The sequence below is a fragment of the Triticum urartu genome, chromosome 3A (assembly GCF_056163025.1).
Source record: "Triticum urartu cultivar PI428250 chromosome 3A, HENAU_Tu73, whole genome shotgun sequence".
NCBI classification, from domain to species: domain Eukaryota; kingdom Viridiplantae; phylum Streptophyta; class Magnoliopsida; order Poales; family Poaceae; genus Triticum; species Triticum urartu.
Window position 1 is genome coordinate 244,673,267 of NC_141875.1, and position 22,475 is coordinate 244,695,741.

Here is a 22,475-nt window from a genome sequence, read left to right on the forward strand (position 1 = left end):
CCGAGTGAGTTGGATAAACAAAACTGAATTCCTTAATGGATTTATTAAAGAAGAGTTGTATACGATGCAACTAGAAGGTTTTGTCGATCCTAAAGGTGTTAACTAAATATGCAAGCTCCAGCGATTCATCTATGGACTGGTGCAAGCATCTCGGAGTTGGAATATACGCTTTGATAAGTTGATCAAAGCATATAGTTTTATACAGACTTGCGGTGAAGCCTGTATTTACAAGAAAGTGAGTGGGAGCACTACAGCATTTCTGACAAGTATATGTGAATGACATATTATTGATCGGAAATAATGTAGAACTATTCTGTAAAGCATAAAGAAGTGTTTGAAAGGAGTTCTTTAAAGAAAGACCTCGGTGAAGCTGCTTACATATTGAGCATCAAGATCTATAGAGATAGATCAAGACGCTTGATAAGTTTTTTTCAATGAGTACATACCTTGACAAGATTTTGAAGTAGTTCAAAATGGAACAGTCAAAGAAAGAGTTCTTGCCTGTGTTACAAGGTGTGAAATTGAGTAAGACTCAAAGCCCGACCACGGCAGAAGATAGAAAGAGAATGGAAGTCATTCCCTATGCCTCAGCCATAGGTTCTATAAAGTATGACATGCTATGTACCAGATCTATTGTATACCCTACACTGATTTTGGCAAGGGAGTACAATAGTGATCTAGGAGTAGATCACTCGACATCGGTCAAAATTATCCTTAGTGGAATAAGGATATGTTTCTCGATTATGGAGGTGACAAAAGGTTCGTCATAAAAGGATTACGTTAATACAAGTTTTTGGCACTGATCCGGATGACTCTAAGTCTTCATCTGGATACATATTGAAAGTGGGAGCAATTAGCTAAAGTAGCTCCGTGCAGAGCATTGTAGACATAGAAATTTGCAAAATACATACGGATCTGAATTTTGGCAGACTCGTTGACTAAGCTTCTCTCACAAGCAAAACATGATCACACCTTAGTACTCTTTGGGTATTAATCACATACAGATGTGAACTAGATTACTGACTCTAGTAAACCCTTTGAGTGTTGGTCACATGCCAATGTGAACTATGGGTGTTAATCACATGGTAGTGTGAACTATTAGTGTTGAATTGCATGGCGATGTGATCTAGGTTATTGACTCTAGTGCAAGTGGGAGACTGAAGGAAATATGCCCTAGAGGCAATAATAAAGTTATTATTTATTTCCTTATTTCATGATAAATGTTTATTATTCATGCTAGAATTGTATTAACCGGAAACATAATACATGTGTGAATACATAAACAAAACAAAGTGTCACTTGTATGCCTCTACTTGACTAGCTCGTTAATCGAAGATGGTTATGTTTCCTAACCATAGACATGTGTTGTCATTTGATTAACGGGATCACATCATTAGGAGAATGATCTAATTGACATGACCCATTCCATTAGCTTAGCAACCGATCGTTTAGTATGTTGCTATTGCTTTCTTCATGACTTATACATGTTCCTATGACTATGAGATTATGCAACTCCCGTTTGCCGGAGGAACACTTTGTGTGCTACCAAACGTCACAACATAACTGGGTGATTATAAAGGAGCTCTACAGGTGTCTCCAAAGGTACATGTTGGGTTGGCGTATTTCGAGATTAGGATTTGTCACTCCGATTGTCGGAGAGGTATCTCTGGGCCCTCTCGGTAATGCACATCACATAAGCCTTGCAAGCATTGCAACTAATGAGTTAGTTGCAAGATGATGTATTACGAAACGAGTAAAGAGACTTGCCGGTAACGAGATTGAACTAGGTATTGAGATACCGACGATCGAATCTCGGGCAAGTAACATACCGATGACAAAGGGAACAACGTATGTTGTTATGCGGTCTGACCGATAAAGATCTTCATAGAATATGTGGGAGCCAATATGAGCATCCAGGTTCCGCTATTGGTTATTGACCGGAGACGTGTCTCGGTCATGTCTACATTGTTCTCGAACCCGTAGGGTCCGCACGCTTAAGGTTTCGATGACAGTTATATTATGAGTTTTGATGTACCGAAGGAGTTCGGAGTCCCGGATGAGATCGGGGACATGACGAGGAGTCTCGAAATGGTCGAGACATAAAGATCAATATATTGGACGACTATATTCGGACATCGGAAAGGTTCCGAGTGATTCGGGTATTTTTGGAGGTACCGGGGAGTTACGGGAATACGAGGAAGAAGCAATGGGCCTTAATGGGCCTTAGTGGGAAGGATCAGGAGGTGGCGCGCGCCCCTCCCAAGCCCAGTCCGAATTGGACAAGGGGTTTGGGGCGCGGCCCCTCTCTCCCTTCCTTCCCCTCTTCCCCCCTTCCCCCTTCTCCTAGTTGGACTAGGAAAGGAAGAAACCTACTCCAACTAGCAGCAGGAATCCTACTCCCTGGCGCGCCCCTCCTAGGGCCGGCCTCCTCCCCCTTACTCCTTTATATACGGGGGCAGGGGGCACCTCTAGACACACAAGTTGATCCACGTGATCATATTCTTAGCCGTGTGCGGTGCCCCCTTCCACCATAATCCTCGATAATATTGTAGCGGTGCTTAGGCGAAGCCCTGCGACGGTAGAACATCAAGATCGTCACCACGCCGTCGTGCTGACGGAACTCTTCCCCGACACTTTGCTGGATCGGAGTCCGGGGATCATCATCGAGCTGAACGTGTGCTAAAACTCGGAGGTGCCGTAGTTTCGGTGCTTGATCGGTCGGGCCGTGAAGACGTACGACTACATCAACCGCGTTGTCATAACGCTTCCGCTGTCGGTCTACAAGGGTACGTAGATCACACTCTCCCATCTCGTTGCTATGCATCACCATGATCTTGCGTGTGCGTAGGAAAATTTTTTAAAATTACTACGTTCCCCAACATAAACAATATTTTTTTCAGGAATAAAATTACATGCAAATGTCGATGACGTTTTGTGAACATCCTGATATCTTATTTGCATTTTTTTTAGTTCATATCAACTTGTTATGAAGTTTCAAAATAATGGTCAAAGTCGTTTGAACATGCATAACAAGTTGATATGAACTCAAAAAAATGCAAAAAAAGATATCAGGATGTTCAGAAAACATCACCTACATTTGCATGTAATTTTTATTCATGAAAAAAAGTATTTTTATACCTTTTTATTTTTAATAATATTAATAACATTAATAACTTCAGGATGTTCATAAACAACTGTTGACAGTACCTACACAAACAAGAGTAAATACTTGCACCCAACATGGGCAAGAGGGTTGTCAATCCCCTTCTACTCATTAATTGTAAGGATTAAATCTGATAGTAGTAGATTATAGCAAGGTATTTTAAGTAAATAAATTGCAAAGTAAAATAAAAGTAAATAAATTATAGCAAGGTATTTTAAGGTTTTAGTAAATATGTTGAATAGACCCGAAGGCCATAGTTTTCGTTAGAGGCATCTTTATCAAAAACATAGCATATGGTGGGTAGACAAATTACTGTTGGGCAATTGATACAAAAGTGCATAGTTATGGCTTATTCATTGCATGATCAGTACAAAGTCATTACGTCCGTGACAAGTAGACTCACTACTGCCTGCATCTACTACTATTACTCCACTTCCACTTTGAGAGCGCTTTTATACTTGCCTCTCTAGGTATTAAGTTCATAACAAACAGAATAATGCATGAAGTATGATGACATAATGTAGTCAGAATAAAATCAAGCAATGTGATTGAACCTAGTCGTTTTCCCCTTAGTAGTAACAATACAAATAAGTGCCTCATTATCCCTTCTATCACGAGGTGAGGACACCACAAGATTGAACCTACTACTATGCACCACTTCCACTAAAGATCTACTCATCAACTGGGCCAAAGAAAACTCATAGATCGAAAAGAATTACATAGCTATAACAATCACACATAATAAAATTCAGAAAAGACTCAGTTACTTTCAATCAATAATCTGATCATAAACCCACAATTCATCGGATCCCAATAAACACACCGTAAAAGAAGATTACATCGAATAGAACTCTGAGGCGAACATTGTATTGAATATCAGAGAGAGAGAGAGAGATGTAGCTAATCACTATAGACACGTAGGTCTTTGGTGAAATGATCACATATGATCGAAGGTGCAGCAAGGTTGATGTAGAAACCCTTCGTGATCGATTCCCCCTCCGGCAAAGGTACCGGCGAAGGCCTCTAGATGGGATCACGGAAGAACAGAGGCTTGCAGTGGCAGAATAATTGTTTCAGGTCTCGCTCTGGTGGTTTTCGGATTTTAGGAAATTTATAGAATTTATAGAAGTAGAATTAAGGCAAACGGAGTTACAAGGGGCCCACAAGCTTAGGTGGTGCCCCCTGGGTGCGCGTCGTGTGAGCTTGTGGCCCGGTTGTACATCTTCTGGCCTCTCCTGATGCTTCCAGGGTCCTTTTTGGTCCAAAAAAATCACCGCAAAGTTTCATCACGTTTGGACTTTGTTTGATACTGTTTTTTCTGTGAAGCAATAAAATAGGCAAAATGGGAACTAGCACTAGACACTAGGTTAATAGGTTAGTTCTAAAAATGATATAAAATTGCATATAAAGCATCCAAATTGATAATATAATAGCATGAGACAATTAAAAATTATAAATACGTTGGAGACGTATCAACTATGCTCACAAATCGTACTTTTCTGTACATATTCATTTGAGTATTCTAGCCCCCCGTGAATCTATTTGTTAGGGCTTTAAAGCCAAAAATGTTATATGTTGCACTTAGACTCATTGTTTCTAAGCCACCCTTACATATGTGGGTGGTTAAGAACAAATCTTTTCATGCAGGGTCGGGTTTCCAGGTGAAATGCATTGGAATCTAAAGACAATGTTGAAGACCTGAAACATCTTGTCGGACGCAAGATAAAGTGTATAAATAGTTTTACCATTTATTTCGTCCCTGGATTTCTTGATGCTCACGCTGTTATATCCTCCAAGAAACCTACTTTACTTGAAAGTGTTTCTCGTATTATGTTTGTCACTCACAATTGTCTTGGTGAAACCTATCCCACTAACTGTAATGTAGAATATATTTCTTAAAGTTACTGAGTGGATCCTAAACAGTGGCTACACTAACCATATGACTGGTGATCGAAGCTTACTTATGTACTCAACTCTACGTCCTCCTACACAAAATCACATCACATTTGCTGATAAAGGGAAAAGTAAGGTATTAGGTCGTAGGGTTACAATCTCAAAGGATCGACACATAAATAAAGTAATGCTTGTCGAATCTCTTGGATTCAACCTAATATCAGACTCAATACTTTATGATCTTCATATGATTGTCATCTTTGACAAATTTTGCTGTTTTGTCCTAATGATCTCTGACAAATCCAAAGTCTTCGAAGGTTTTCGAAGAGGTATCCCATGTGTTCGGTTTGAAGTATTGTGTTTATTGCCGGTGTGAATGATGTTTAGCATCACAGTGTTTCAATAAAGCTCCTAGGATTACACAATTCCCGAACTCCGTTAGACAATGTGCATCAACAATTTCTTTTTCTTTTGAAAATATTGGTGCCCGATCCGTCTGTGAAGCAGATTTATACAAAATATACATGTCGACCCATCCTTTTCTCTTATTTCTGCTTAACCTTGGACTCGACAAAAACATTGTAAGTAACACATTCACATTCAGTCTAGGGCCTCCTTTGGCGAATATCCATTTCGGCTCCCTCATCTAAGTGCAACATATGATTTTGACCATTATTTTGATTTCGGCTCCTGAGCTCATCTAAGTGCAACATATGATTTTGCTTAAGAATTTTTTCATTGAGTCTACGCTAATATTTACTTTCACTTCGAAATGTAAAGAACTGATTCCTATCCTAAATAAGAATAGGAATTCATTTCTACAAACAATTCCTTTAAATAAAAAAAGGAGGCCTAGGGCTATTTCTACAGCTTTACATCACAAGATACCTAAAGGTGGATTTTGTGAAATTTAACACCTACAATTTCTTTGTAAGAATTGTCAATTCAACAGCAAAACTGGGTCTCAGAGAAAAGAGAAAACTCAGTTGCAACCCTCAAAAGGCAAAAATAATAATCATTCCGGCTGCTATTTCCATCTTCAGATGCGATTCAAGTTCCATATGTAACTTGTTCTTGATTATCAATACCGAGGCACCAAACACACACAATCCACACTTTCAACATCTACTCACAAAGCACACCTCTACTAGAGTTCCATTTGAGTTAAAAGAAAAGAAAAAACAAGCGTCCACAAACTTCAAGATTATTCGCGGATAAAGCATCCTAAGCAGCATCTCATCCCCACTCTCTTCTATCAACAGAAGTCAGTATGACAGGTTAGATACTACCTAGTCAACTCCCATTGTCTTATGAGCAAAGTCATATATCATATATATACCAAGGGGGAGGCACGGCAAGGCCGCCACTAGTAGCCTCCCCTAGTTAAAGCACCAGCCCACTTCCGCGAAGGACAGGGCGTCGTTATATTCACGACGCCCATGCAAAGAACGTGCATATGGCCCGCCTCGTGACGGTCCAGTTGCCGCATCCATAGAAATGCCTTCCCTGCATCGGACCCGGTTTGCGTACAGTGTTCGGCCTGCTCGGTGCTCCACAGAAGCAAACCTGTCCAGCGGCCTTGCCGGCATATGGGTGAGCATGGAGATGAGGTCCCAACATCTCCTTTGCCTTGTGCTGCTGCAACAGGGTGAGGTCTGGAGAACGGTCAGGGGATGGGGATGGCTGGCACGTTATTGCCAGCGGGGAAGGTTGCTGCCACACAAGCGAGTTGGTGATGGAGAACTTGAATCCCCTGTGCATCAACAGCGCAAGGAGGCGAGCAGTATTGCGAGCGTCGTCAAGCCCACAGTGGGCACGACCCTCCCACGTCAGACCAGCCAACTGAACTGCATCCTTCAAGTTGCACCGAACACCCCCATAGACTTCTTGGAAAGGGACCTTCAAGTTGATCCACCTGATCAAATATTGTGAATATTAGAGTCAAGACCAGGATAACTTGTTCTCTCTAAATACACAACATAGGGACTTGACCCGCAGAGGCTTAATACACGACTCATTTAATGAGATGGCAAATAAAAATACAAGCATATTACCATTTATAGAAGATTATTTACTGATTATCAATTTATCGTCATGCATGAGAAATCATATCCCTGGAAAAATCAGTTGCATATGGACAAAGACCCATCGATCCATTTAATCACTTATTATATAGCATATAAACAGCAAGTGACATAATAAATGAACACTGCATATATTTCAACTATTTCAAAATCTTTCCGAATAGCATATATCTTCTTCTATAGGATCAACATGGAACAAAGGATTTTGAAAGGAAATGTAGGGTATTGCATCATTCCGTGCAAGCTTATTGCATTCCAAAGAAGCCCATACAGTTTATAAATTCATGATGGTGATAGCAGAACATTTAATATCCAAATGCCAGACAATATTAAATAGTGGAAAACAAATAACAGTTTTTTTAAGAGCAAAAAGAACAGGGCAACCTAAAACTCTTAAGCTGTATTTGATTTACTTCATCAGTTAGATCAAAAGAGAATAAGGGCTACCTGGATTATTATTGATTTGAACAGTCTTAAGTGCACTGCTAAGCACCTCTAACTTGGTTTAGAATTGGCCTTCTCCATGGTCCATGATAGTGTTTGGTTGGGGCTGGGGGTGAGAATGAGCATCCACGGGAGGATCAACTCCAAGCCCCCACCAAGTTTTTTATTGGTCAAATCGTATCAACCCGTCCAGGACAGGAGTACAGCTGCATGTTGAACTATAAGATGCTCCGTACGACAGAGTGAAACATCCTGCGTCCAACAAGAAAAGGCCCCTACGGCGCTCTACATGAGCGTAGAGCGACACGCGGGAGGCAAACCCTACCCGCCGGCAAACCATCCCATCCCCCCCCCCCCCCCCCCCCGCCGGGTTAAGTCCGTGTGGGCAGCGGCCACGGCACGGCATCTCCTCTCGCGCGAGAGGGCACCGACGTGTGGGGGTAGGGGCTCGGTGTGGTGGCCATGGTGAGGCAGCGTGCAGGAATCTCGCATCATGGCCACGGGGCGGCGGCTCCAGGCAGGTGTGTTGCGGTGTGATGCACGGTCCGTGCTCTACTATGGGACGGTGAGCGGCGATTCAACTGACGCTTGATGCTGCGGTGAGCAGCAGCGGAGGCCCTGGGCATGTTAGACCGTGTGGCCGTACGACCACAAATGGTGGTCTGCAACAAGCGCCCCCCCCCCCCCCCTCCTAGTTGTGCCCTCCTCATCCTGGTGGCGCCTTCTGGTGACGTGGTCTCGGAGCATGCGGCCTTGGCCCTCTGCCTCCGGTTGGCGGGCCTCCCACCCCGGCATGGGCTTGTTGCGGGTTTGGTGCTTAGCGTAGCTACGAGAGGCGATGTTGGTGGCTTCGCTGATGGGAGTGGAGGATGCCAGGGTAGCAGCCACGGACGTTGCTTCTAAGATCTGTGAAGGTAGAGACCAGGAAGGGGTGGGAGGAGGGGGGTCAGAATGCATCACGGTGGTGGTTCTATGTGGGGGAGCTATGCCACGATGCCTTTAGGGTGATCGTTCGGGCTGCTAGGGCGGTTGGAGGTCGCCCTAGGTCTTGGTGCACGGTACGGTTGTGGTTTCTGATTTATCGACCAGTGGGCTGCGAGACGGTCAGTTCGCGAGGCGTTGCCGTGTGGGCGGTGGATGTCAGGGTGGTGAAGTAGGATCTGCAGGGAGTGGAGGTTTGTTGGATGTCGAGGTGGCAGCACCATATTGTTCAGTTTGTCAGGGTGGAGGTTTGTTGGACGTCAGGGTGGCAGCACCAGATTGTTGCAGTTTGTCAGGGTGTCGAAGGCTGCGCATTGTTCTTGAGGCACGCGTCCTTCGCTACCTGTGACGGGGCAGCCCAATCCTGCTCCTCTTTGCGGATTCGTTTCTTTCTCCAATGGTGGTGGCGCTCGCGGTTTGGTGGTCGGTGCTTGGTGAGGCATCTTCCTGCTACTCCCTGGGTGTGCCATGCTGGATCTGGCCTTGCTTCGTGGAGGGTGACGAGGAGTTCTCATCAGTGTGGCAGATGTTTTCCTTCATGGGCTTCAGTTTGGCATGTTGGTGTATTTGGTGTCGCGCATGTTCTCTGCCTCCATCGCATTGTCATCCGGTGGGAGCTTCATGCCCTTTGTATATGGTTTTCACCCGGTTTTCCCTAATTAACCGGGCAGCTCTCTTCTTCTATATGAAATGCTGGAACACCCCTATCCCTCTCGATGTGTTACTCGCGAAAAAAGATACAATGAAATCTACAGAACCAGCCCGTACATCTTTGTTAACAGCATATGATTAGATACAGATTGCAATCAACTTCTTAATCAAAGTATCAGTCAAACTGGCCTATTCCCATAGTACAAAAGCTACTAAACTTAATCCAATCTCATTTTGGGGCCTTCAAGCATCCGAAATAACACCACGGTAATTGACAATGAAGAAATAATAATAAATACCACACCCTCCTAACTTTTCAACGAGTATTTTGACAGGCAGACAGATAATAAAGATCTAAAGTTGGGAAAATCACCAGGGAACCATGGCATGTGTGATTAGTGATGAATAAATGCTTATGGAAGACGATAATATAATCATATAAATAAGCAATCCAGAGAAGAATAGAAGAGCATTACTATGCATTCACGCCATAGTATTTTCGACATGATTTTTTAAATAGGCCTATTAAAATGAAATGAGGGAGTACGTCACACTCACACACATGTTAAGTCAAAACAAAACATGGTACCAAAGCTATAGCCATACATAGGTGAGATATATGTTACCTGTTGAAATAAGGGGGCTTCCTGATTCTCTTGAACCTGCATTCTGATTCCAGCATCACACGGCAATCCCAGTTGGACCAGGTCACAACAGCGAAGTTCTTGTGCTTTATTCCTTTGTCCTCTAACCATTTATCATGCATGAGCAAGGCTTCACTTAGAGGTACACCTCTGTCCACCTAGACATGTATAAACAAAAACAGTATTACTGACCAAATACACAAGTCAAACTGTTGGTCATACATTACAACACTCTCTTTAACAAGGGCAAAAGATGACTTATCAAAGTGGCACTTTTCACATTGTAGATCATAAAACTATGTGAAAATGACAGGTTTACAAAACCATATACAGTTCTCTTTTGTGACATAGGGATTTTACTTAACAGATGTTGACTTTTGACAGCTCACGCCGACATTCAAATTATAATTTATTAGAAATAAAAATAGAAGGTAAACTATGAACATCATCGGCTAACCTTATGCTTGCTAAGAAAGCTAATGTATTGTGACCAAAAGGTAATGTGCTAAGTTTCTCTCACAGAAGGGTAACTACGCTTCTATACAGTCCGTTTATCAGTGTCTAGTCAACTAATGCCCACATCTCACCATGAACACGCAGGCCAAGTGCCTAGTTATTTTCCCAACATCCGCATCAATGTTTTTTTTCGAAAAAACGCATGAGAGCGTGCGTTTCATTTCATTGAAAAGAGAGAGTTGTAGTTACATTCCTCCTAGGAGGCGAATACAGTTTTTGAATTAATGGACATCCCATGTCTGGGGGTAATGGCTCTGAGCCCTAGTGCGCCCGCGCTTGCCCAAAGGGAGGCCTCTTCCTTGATCTTCGTTAGCAGGGCGTTCACCGATGGGCGCGCTCCGTTGAAGACGCAGTCATTGCGGTGCTTCCATATCATCCAGGGGACGAGGAGGGTCATGGTACCCAGGCCCTTGCGCATGGGCGTTGAGGCGGATTGTCGTGCCGATTGCCACCACTCCAGGAGTGAGGGCTCTTTGTCTGTCGGGGTACACGGGATCCGTAGCCAGCACAGTGTCTCGTGCCAGGTCTGCCGGGCGAAGGGGCATGCGAGGATGAGGTGGTGCATGGTTTCAGGTGCCTGGTCGCAGAGGGGGCATCGTGCGGGGTGTTGCAGCCCGCGGCAAGCAAGGCGGTCTGCAGTCCAACATCTGTCGAGGTGGGCAAGCCAATGGAAGAAACGGACGCGCGGAGGCGCCCAGTTTTTCCAAGTGAGCTTCCAGGTATCAATGTTGGACACAGAAACAGAATATCTAAGAATTCCTTTTCAAAATGTTATATTATCTTATATCGTTGGATCTACAGATAATATCCATCCAAATTGCTTCGCTCTACAGATGGCTCAGGGAAGCTGTTTGCTCAAACAGTCAAAGGGCAGCATTGGCCATCACTCATTATCCACATTGTCCCATCAGCATTCAGTTTCGACCTCGGACTGTTGAGTAACAAACACCATACCTTCTTCTTTTTCTTTTTTCTTTTTTTTGCAAGGAGACACCATCTTTTTAGAATGTTCATAATAGCAAATGACATCTACATAAGGTCAAACAAAGGTCTGCAAAACCCGTAGTGCCCTGATGATACCAGTAGTTGTCCGCATTGGCTGTGCACATGACCCAAGGTCAGAGTTACTCACATGAAGCACCTATTAGAACATGATTATTAAGGTGATTGACCCTTTTTCATGAGAGTAGCTAAAACCTTGGTATGGTACATTTTGTTTGTCTAATTTGGGAAATTTCTCAAGGAAACCAATTTCATGAATCATCTCATAAAACCAGCTTTGATAGGTGGCGTACACCACCATTCAGCACTCCTATATTAACTTGAGAACTACATGGACCAAAAGATATGAATACAACACATTGTTTCTATTGGTTATTTAGTTTACACCCTCATACTTTGATGCCAGGACCTTGTTTGGTCTCAGGCCTATGAAATCAAGCAACTAGGCATCAACTGCAGTAGCCTCAATGGTTAATCCCACCTGATTAATGTACAGAAAGAGAAATGCAGAAAAAGGGAGACATGAGCCTGCTTCACAACAGCGTAATCGGAGCTCTGGCCCCGGCCCTGGTGTGTTGCCGTGGCACCCAGCTTTGGCCAGTGGCCACCACCATGTTAAATTTCTGTAGCCAGACAAGTCGAAGGCCCATTGCTCCACTGAAAGGCCTGTGCCCCTTTCCAGCTCTAGCTGCCGCCAGATTGATCATGGGGTTTGGCACTATTTTCTCGTTGGAGACAATTGGAACAGTATTGCTTGTGGATTCAGGTTCCTTTATTTCCTATGTAACCAACTGGATCCAGTATTGGTTGAGAAAGCTTTCATATTTTTTCCTTCCGGAAAGAGTTTGAAAGTGTGATTTGCCAAAAGCAGGAAGTGAACTGCTCAGTTATACATTACAAAGTTGAAATTATGAATGCCAGAGATCACTTGGTATTATTATTAAATTATAAAATCCTAAGAAGCAAATTACTAAACACCAGATTAGAGAGAATAACTGAAGAAGAGTGATTCAGTGAAGTTTTCCAAAATTAGCAATGAAACAAAGTCTGTATCGAACTCACACGAGAAATCTAGCCGTGAGATCTAGAAAGCATGGCATGGGCAACCGACTGGACACTGATGAAGATGTGACTACTTTGAAGGGCCTATGTCGGATAATGGTGGAATTGGCCAGTAAACGATGAGAAGAACAACTACTGCCACTGTGCCACATGTATGTACTATGGAAGTACAGAGTGCAAGCTGTATTTATCCTGGTTAGCATCTAGAATAAATATATATTTTGGCTTACGGAAAATGCCCAATTGGATATGTAGCTTAGAATTTCATTTAAAAATCCATAGAAAATGTACAAACGAAGCTAGTTTCCATGTGTGTACATAATTGACACTAGCATGAAAGCTCATTTGGTTTCTGCCATATGCTCTATAATTATACTGCATAGATGATTGCTTACTAAGTCAAGCTACTCACTAATGGAATCATGTTGAGAACTAGTAATAAGTAATTGCTGACTATAATTATCAAACATATGAATATTCAAAAGCAAGAATAGCTCTAACCTGAATCTGTTGTATACCGGTAAGCTCCTTGCAGAAGTCAGTCAAATTTTGATGATATGCTGGTCGAACATATGTTTGAAAGGAAGCTTCTAATTGTCCCGTTGCACTGTTAACCAAGACAGATGGAAACTCAATGATCTCTTGTGGATGTGGATTATTCTCCTTGTCACAGGTTGCTTCAAAGTCAATAACCACAAAATATTGAAATTCCTGAAGTTGTGCATCATGAGGGTAACCTTGAGGGAGCATCTTCAAGGGGAACTGAACTCTTCTCTCAATGGGGAAACAGGTATCCCTATTTATCTGATAAAACTGATTGTCAAATCCATAAGGTTGTGGCTGCCGCAGGATTTGGTAATCAGAATAAACATGCGGCCAGGCATAAAATTCCTGGCGGTAGAAGGGTCTGCCAAATCCTTGATTTGGGAGAGGAGATGCCCCCCATACTTTATCTTCTGCAATACTATCATTCTTTTTTTCATTATTCTCAGGAAATCCTTCAATGCCACCTCTATGTTCTTGAGGGTTATACTGAGAAATATTTGGCTTGAGACACCCTGGAGATGCCTCGTTATTAACTTGCATTTCCTCTGCATTGATAAAAGTAGATAAGAATAAGATAGAACTAATATAGCAAGGTAAGACAGTACATGGAGTTTAGGAAAACAGTTAGCTTGCACATATAACATGATAATTTTCAATGAACCTTTTAGGGACCAAAATGATACCGAGAACACCATATTTGTTATAAGCAGATAATGGCTGAAGCAATTGGCTAAGCTCAAAGCAACATACAAATGTCACAATTAAAGACAGAATCAGAAAAGAAAGATGAAAACCTGATGGTCAATTGTAACGATGATTAGTTAGCAGCTATAGACATTCACTATCTAGAAAAGTGTAGCATGAATTTGTTCCAGTCAAATGGATATCACGGCATGTACTCAAAATACAGTAGCTAGAGGCCTTTGGCAGAAGAAGTGAGAAATTTTATGTTTCAGTTGGTTCTATGTTCTTACACTTTTTTTCCTACGACAAGTGCCGTGGAATTTAGGAGGAAAGGAACAACCGAACAAGTAAATGAAACCAACTACAGGGGGCCATCCTAAACCAGCTTAACCGAAAACCCTTTAATAACAATAGCTCAAACGCAACACTCTTAACTCTGCCCATAAACAGATCTTATAGAAACATAAATATAGCAGCCTTTAGCACTATCACCAGTGCATTAGCCTTTGCTACTCGTCAATTTATAGAACACACACCTTTTGCTGCGGAGGAGGACTACGTTGCTACCACGTGATGTCAGCCAAGGGCGGATTTCAGTTTACACTGGTCCGAACCAGACATGACTGCTGACAGAAACTACAAGCACTAACCAAATGCGCCATCCGTTTTTAGCAAAAAAAATCCACAGTAGCACGTAGCAGTGAGTAGCAAAATTCAACTGCGGATATGCCCCTGTGACCAGCTCATGCCTAAAAAACTTGCTGACAGCCGAACAAGCACCACATCCAATGTTACCCAGAATTGCAACGGAGGCACACTGAATCCCCCGAAGGAGAGGGGTTTGGCCTAGTGCCCGTCGTCCCCACCAAAAATTGCCTCGAAAACCTCGGAAAAATCGCAGCTTTGCCCGCGCCGCCACTGGACAGTGGAGAAGAGGGAGGGAGGGAGATCAAGATCTAGAGGGAAGGGAGGATCTGACCTGCGCGTTGGTGATCAATCATGGCCGTGGGCGTTAACGCAGCGCTGCACCATCCGGATCAGAACTCCCCCCCGCGTCACACGACCTGATCGATCCCCCCCGGGAGAAAGAAAAGGAAAAAATAAGAGAAATCAGCAGATCAGCAGATCAGCGCGTGCGACGGCGAGATCGAGCAAGAGAGATAAGAGGCGTGAATCCGGCTTTTGTCCGCGCACTCACGCACGTACGTACATGTGACTGCGAGAACCAGAGCGGGAGGGAAGAACAGAGCGGCCACCACCCGACGACCCACCCCCTCTCTCCTCTATACCCTCCTCTCTGCCTATCCCAGCGACGGGTCGGACGGGGATCGGGTGCAACTGCCCAACAGCGCGTACGGGTCAGGGACCCAATGGTGGCGCGACACGCTGGTTTTGGGGCCTTTTCGCGGCTCCGGTATCGGCCGGCGGTATAGTGTACCCAAGGAAAAGGCTGGAACGGCGTATCGGCGTCACCACCGTCCAGATCGGTGATTCATTTTAAATTTTTTTAGAGAAATCCTTATTTGACCTTTTCTTAAATTTTGCTTTTTTTTTGCCAAAAAACTTCTTTTTTCCTTTTTTTTACACTTAAACTTCATTTTGTTCCTTATGAGACACTTTCATCCATTATTCCATCCAACGATATTAAATAGCATGTACAAAGACAATTTTACCCCTGGATAGTATGTCGCCAAGAAAGAGAATAGAAGGAGCGTGAATATGAATGAACGTAAGTGTTACATGTTGGAGACCTCACGTTTAAATATTCATATCCACCACCGCCCAACTAGTCGCGTTGCAGCTTGATCCGCGGGAGCCCAGCATGACATGCATCCGGTTCCAGAGTCCTGACGCTAGCCTCTTTCTCCTCCTCTGCTCCTCACCACGCCCGCGACCAGCAGTTGGCTTTTAAAACGCTAGACCAAATCACCAAGTTGCTCACGCACGTACTTGCAAAGCTAGCATAAGAAGTACGCTAGCTAGCACCTCTGTTGATTTTGCCTGGAACAGTGCACTGTGCACGCACGTCTAGCCGGTGCGTCAACGCGACTGGTAGAAGCTAACTCTTAATCGATCGGATCGATTTGATTTTACTCTCGTAACTATCCTATTGATTCGTGTGTATATGGGTAGTGATGAAGACATTGTTTTGGAATGACTTGATGGAGACAGAAGTAATCAGAAGCTTGTACTTCTGCTTCTTGCAAATTGCAATCAGTTATTCTGTAACACATGTCACAATGTTATTCTCGTCATGGCATAAAACATGTGCAGCAAATTGAGGCGCAAACCCAACGCAGTTTAATTTATCATCCATAAAAAAAATTGTGAGAAATCATCCATAAGATTAATCTAAACAAATTTATACACTATAATAGAGGCTGAATGGGTCGTCCTTGTTCCATTCATCATATTATTATTAGTCCCTCGCAATATTTTTTTAGTAGTCATATAACTTTTTTTCATTTATTAATAACCTGGTCACAATCAACACTAGGGGTAAAATAGTTTTTTTAGGCCAGACTTAACACCATTACTAGTCAAAACTGACGAAAGTGTCACATAAGGAACAAAATAAAGTTTATGTGTCAAAAAGGGAAGAAAGAAGTTTTTTGGGCCAAAAAGGGAAGCAAATTTTAAGAAAGAGCCAAATAAGGAATTCTCTCTATTTTTTAGGAATGCATAGTCTCTACTCCTAGGGCGTGTTAGATTCCAGTTTGAAACAGTAGTCGCATTGCATACCCTTCTCAACCCAGCTTGGTTGAGGAAAAACAGGCCCTAATACGCCATATACAACTTGTTTGGTTGCCTGCATCCCTAGTCCCTGCATTAGGTAATACGCAAGTGCATTTTATTTGCTTGGCTGCATTGGCCCTAACGGCACATGAACATGGTGTTTGGTTGCATATGACGTACATGTTGTGCTTACCTTGTACCCTAGTTGGTGAGCTTACCCACAATGATCACACCTAGCACACCAACGCCACAACACAGCAATGGTGACGAACTGGGCGAAGATGATGAAGTTCTTCAGCTTCGGGCCGAACCGATGATCCACCTTAGCAGCTTCCACTTTTGACAGCTCCAACCTTGGCACTGTCAACACTGCTGCCTCCGTGCTTTTGCACCCAGGCGGAGCAAACTTGTTCTGCTGCCTGCCTAGTCTTGAACCCTCTATAGTTGTTGTTGCTATACGATGCCACTTATGCATTGGCTTCTTCCCATGAACTATAAACCCCTGGAACCTCACCGATGAACACGGCATATCACTTGCCCTAGCAATGCACAAGAGCAAGAGTTGAAGCAGCAAATCAATGGAGCACAAGTAGCAAGCAAAGTAGCACACAAACAACAATGGAGCAGAAGAGAAGTAAAGCATGCATGATCATACGGCATAGCAAGTTCAACCTAGCACTACCTTGGTGTTAACCTACCACCACATCCAAAAGAGGGGGTCGTCCTACCACCGCAATTTCACCATCAGCGTGAGGAGTTAGTATATGCCACCTCACCAAAATATACAGACCATCAAATAGTTTTTGAGCCCTAGCTACACAAAATGTACATCGTCATCGTCGTCGTCGTCGCCACCGCCATCGCCGTCGGGGATCATGCACGCTCACATGCAGCACTACTCTAATAGTAGTGCTTGCCCAGGCAGCTCCTGAGCCACATCACCCTGTGAGCGTCGACCATGGCAACGAACCCAACACCCTGGGCCTTGTTGTCAAGCAGGTGGCTGAGAGCTGCCATGAGAGCCTCGTCGCTGAATCCACCCTGGGTCATGACAGCGCCATACAGGTCAGGGTGGACGTTGAGGGGCTTGCACTCCCTGATGGCTGTTGCCACCTCCTTCACTGCCTCAGTCATGCTGCAAAAGACATTGATCTCCTCCATCAAGCCTCCTCTCTTCCTCTTCCTATCATGGACGGGGTCAAATGGCTTGTCGAAGGGCTTCGCAGCGGGCTTGTCAGGGCCATCAAGGACCTCGACGTCCGGTGTCCCAGGGAAGTCTGGCATGGGAGAACCAAGAGGCTCATCCGAGCACATGGCATGCTTCCCAGGTGCCAGCCCGAAGGAGAAGATGTGCCGCATCTGGTTGTAGTTCTGGATGGGTGTGTTGAGGAACTCAGCGTCCCTTGGGTGGTCCTAAGAATGAAACACAAGTGTTGTTAGTTGCGATTAGGAGCAGACAATGGTGGACAGTATGAAAAGGAAGAGGGTTGTGAGCTAACCGTGACATGGCCGGCATAGTGCTCTGCCTCCAGAACTATGGAGCAAGTGTTCTCATCCCATGAGGCGCCGCTAAGGTCTCTCAGTTTGGACACTTGGATCCATCGACTTCTCCACTTCCTCGGGTGGTTGTACAACTAGGTGACAGACACCTCTTGCCCACAGAACTCGAACACCTGCTTCGCAACGGTGTTCAAGTGCACCTCCTTGAAGCCCTTGTCAGTCTTAACTCCACTAGAGAATTCAGCATGAACGTGGACATGAACGGCTGCCACTTCATGTTGTTCGACCTACCATCCTTCTTTGCCTTTGCTGCTGCTAGCTTAATTGCAGCGGCAGCAGTAGCATCAGGAGTTGGCTCAACGAGCACTACTGGCACATAGAGGGAATCAGACTCGAACTGTTGGAAATATGCCCTAGAGGCAATAATAAATTGATTATTATTATATTTCCTTGTTCATGATAATCGTTTATTATCCATGCTATAATTGTATTGATAGGAAACTCAGATACATGTGTGGATACATAGACAACACCATGTCCCTAGTAAGCCTCTAGTTGACTAGCTCGTTGATCAATAGATGGTTACGGTTTCCTAACCATGGACATTGGATGTCGTTGATAACGGGATCACATCATTAGGAGAATGATGTGATGGACAAGACCCAATCCTAAGCCTAGCACAAAGATCGTGTAGTTCGTATGCTAAAGCTTTTCTAATGTCAAGTATCATTTCCTTAGACCATGAGATTGTGCAACTCCCGGATACCGTAGGAATGCTTTGGGTGTATCAAACGTCACAACGTAACTGGGTGACTATAAAGGTGCATTACAGGTATCTCTGAAAGTGTCTGTTGGGTTGGCACGAATCGAGACTGGGATTTGTCACTCCGTGTAAGCGGAAAGGTATCTCTGGGCCCACTCGGTAGGACATCATCATATGCGCAATGTGACCAAAGAGTTGATCACGGGATGATGTGTTACGGAACGAGTAAAGAGACTTGCCGGTAACGAGATTGAACTAGGTATTGGATACCGACGATCGAATCTCGGGCAAGTAACATACCGATAGACAAAGGGAATTGTATACGGGATTGATTAAGTCCTTGACATCGTGGTTCATCCGATGAGATCATCGTGGAACATGTGGGAGCCATCATGGGTATCCAGATCCCGCTGTTGGTTATTGACCGGAGAACGTCTCGGTCATGTCTGCATGTCTCCTGAACCCGTAGGGTCTACACACTTAAGGTTCGGTGACGCTAGGGTTATGGAGATATTAGTATGCGGTAACCCGAATGTTGTTCGGAGTCCCGGATGAGATCCCGGACGTCACGAGGAGTTCCGGAATGGTCCGTAGGTAAAGAATTATATATAGGAAGTGCTGTTTCGGCCATCGGGACAAGTTTCGGGGTCATCGGTATTGTACCGGGACCACCGGAAGGGTCCCGGGGGTCCACCGGGTGGGGCCACCTGCCCCGGGGGGCCACATGGGCTGTAGGGGTTGTGCCTTGGCCTATATGGGCCAAGGGCACCAGCCCCAAGAGGCCCATGCGCCAAGAGATGGGAAAAAGGGGAGAGTCCTAAAAGGGGAAGGCACCTCCGAGGTGCCTTGGGGAGGATGGACTCCTCCCCACCCTTGGCCGCACCCTTCCTTGGAGGAAGGGGCAAGGGCTGCGCCTCCCCCTCTCCCTTGGCCCTATATATAGTGGGGAAAAAGGAGGATCAAACCAATCTAAGGCCTGGCGCCTCCCTTCCCCTCCCGTGACACATCTTCCTCCTCCCGCAGCGCTTCGCGAAGCCCTGTTGGAATCCCGCTACTTCCACCACGCCGTCGTGCTGCTGGATCTCCATCAACCTCTCCCTCCTCCTTGCTGGATCAAGGCATGGGAGACGTCTCCCTTCCGTACGTGTGTTGAACGCGGAGGTGCCGTGCGTTCGGCACTTGATCATCGGTGATTTGAATCACGACGAGTACGACTCCATCAACCCCGTTCTCTTGAACGCTTCCGCGCACGATCTACAAGGGTATGTAGATCCACTCCTCCCTCGTTGCTAGATGACTCCATAGATAGATCTTGGTGACACGTAGGAAAATTTTGAATTTATGCTACGTTCCCCAACAGTGGCATCATGAGCTAGGTCTATTGCGTAGTTTCTATGCACGAGTAGAACACAAAGTAGTTGTGGGCGTTGATTTTGTTCAATATGCTTGCCGTTACTAGTCTTATCTTGATTCGGCGGCATCGTGGGATGAAGCGGCCCGGACCGACCTTACACGTACTCTTACGTGAGACAGGTTCCACCGACTGACATGCACTAGTTGCATAAGGTGGCTAGCGGGTGTCTGTCTCTCCCACTTTAGTCGGATCGGATTCGATGAAAAGGGTCCTTATGAAGGGTAAATAGCAATTGGCATATCACGTTGTGGTCTTTGCGTAGGTAAGAAACGTTCTTGCTAGAAACCCATAGCAGCCATGTAAAACATGCAAACAACAATTAGAGGACGTCTAACTTGTTTTTGCAGGGTATGCTATGTGATGTGATATGGCCAAAAGGATGTGATGAATAATATATGTGATGTATGAGATTGATCATGTTCTTGTCAAGGGAATCACGACTTGCATGTCGATGACGAGACAACTTCAAGAAGACACGATGATGGAGATCATGGTGTCATACCAGTGACAAGATGATCATGGAGCCCCAAGATGGAGATCAAAGGAGCTATATGATATTGGCCATATCATGTCACTATTATTTGATTGCATATGATGTTTATCATGTTTATACATCTTATTTGCTTAGAACGACGGTAGTAAATAAGATGATCCCTCATTAAAATTTCAAGAAGTGTTCTCCCCTAACTGTGCACCGTTGCTACAGTTCGTCGTTTCGAAGCACGCCGTGATGATCGGGTGTGATAGATCCTTACGTTCACATACAACGGGTGTAAGACAGTTTTACACAGCAAAAACACTTAGGGTTAACTTGACGAGCCTAGCATGTACAGACATGGCCTCGGAACACGGAAGACCGAAAGGTCGAGCATGAGTCGTATAGAAGATACGATCAACATGAAGATGTTCACCGACGTTGACTAGTCCGTCTCACGTGATGATCGGACACGGCCTAGTTCACTCGGATCATGTAATCACTTAGATGACTAGAGGGATGTCTATCTAAGTGGGAGTTCATAAGATGAACTTAATTATTCTGAACATAGTCAAAAGGATTTTGCAAATTATGTCGTAGCTCGCGCTTCAGTTCTACTGTTTAATTATGTTTCTAGAGAAAATTTAGTTGAAAGTTGATAGTAGCAATTATGCGGACTAGGTCCGTAAACCGAGGATTGTCCTCATTGCTTCATAGAAGGCTTATGTCCTTAATGCACCGCTCGGTGTGTTGAACCTCGAACGTCGTCTGTGGATGTTGCGAACATTTGACATACACGTTTTGATAACTACGTGATAGTTCAGTTAAACGGTTTAGAGTTGAGGCACCAAAGACGTTTTTGAAACGTCACGAAACATATGAGATGTTTTCGAGGGCTAAAATTGGGATTTCAGGCTCGTGCCCACGTCAAGAGGTATAAGACCTCCGACGGTTCTTCTAGCCTGCAAACTAAGGAGAAAAGCTCAATTGTTGAGCTTGTGCTCAGATTGTCTGAGTACAACAATCATTTGAATCGAGTGGGAGTTAATCTTCCAGATAAGATAGTGATGTTTCTCCGAAGTCATTACCACCAAGCTGCTAGAGCTTCGTGATGAACTATAATATATCGGGGACATGTATGATGATCCTTGAGATATTCGCGATGTTTGACACCGCGAAAGTAGAAATCAAGAAGGAGCATCAATTGTTGATGGTTAGTAAAACCACTAGTTTCAAGAAGGGATACTTCATGAAACGGCAATTCAGCTGCTGCTCTAGTGAAGAAACCCAAAGTTGAACCCAAACCCGAGACTATGTGCTTCTGTAATAAGGGGAACAACCACTGGAGCAGAATTACCCTAGATACTTGGTAGATTAGAAGGCTGGCAAGGTCGATAGAAGTATATTGGATATACATTATGTTAATGTGTACTTTACTAGTACTCCTAGTAGCACCAGGGTATTAGATACCGGTTCGGTTGCTAAGTGTTAGTAACTCGAAATAAAAGCTACAAACTGAGACTAGCTAAAGGTGAGCTGACGATATGTGTTGGAAGTGTTTCCAATGTTGATATGATCAAGCATCACACTCTCCCTCTACCATCGAGATTGGTGTTTTGTGTTGAGCATAGACATGATTGGATTATGTCTATCGCGATACGGTTATTCATTTAAGGAGAATAATGGTTACTCTGTTTATTTGAATAATACCTTCAATGGTCTTGCGCCTGAAATGAATGGTTCATTGAATCTCGATCGTAGTGATACACATGTTCATGCCAAAAGATAGTAATGATAGTACAACCTACTTGTGGCACTGCCACGTAAGTCATATCGGTATAAAACGCATGAAGAAGCTCCATGTTGATGGATCTTTGGGCTCACTAGTTTTTGAAAAGTTTGGGACATGCGAACCAT

General features: G+C 44.2%; 1 protein-coding gene and 1 pseudogene across 1 annotated transcript; both read right to left on the reverse strand.

Moving 5' to 3' along the window:
- Positions 1-6,057: 6,057 nt before the first annotated feature.
- Positions 6,058-15,038, reverse strand: LOC125543690 (uncharacterized). The gene is made up of 5 exons (XM_048707144.1): positions 14,881-15,038; positions 14,650-14,734; positions 12,942-13,531; positions 9,843-10,018; positions 6,058-6,971 (listed from the first exon to the last, which is right to left on the reverse strand). Exons 2-5 carry the CDS (start codon positions 14,669-14,671, stop codon positions 6,485-6,487), a joined length of 1,275 nt encoding a protein of 424 aa, XP_048563101.1. The 5' UTR covers positions 14,672-14,734; positions 14,881-15,038; the 3' UTR covers positions 6,058-6,484.
- Positions 10,025-11,679, reverse strand: LOC147979349 (uncharacterized; annotated as a pseudogene).
- Positions 15,039-22,475: the final 7,437 nt, after the last annotated feature.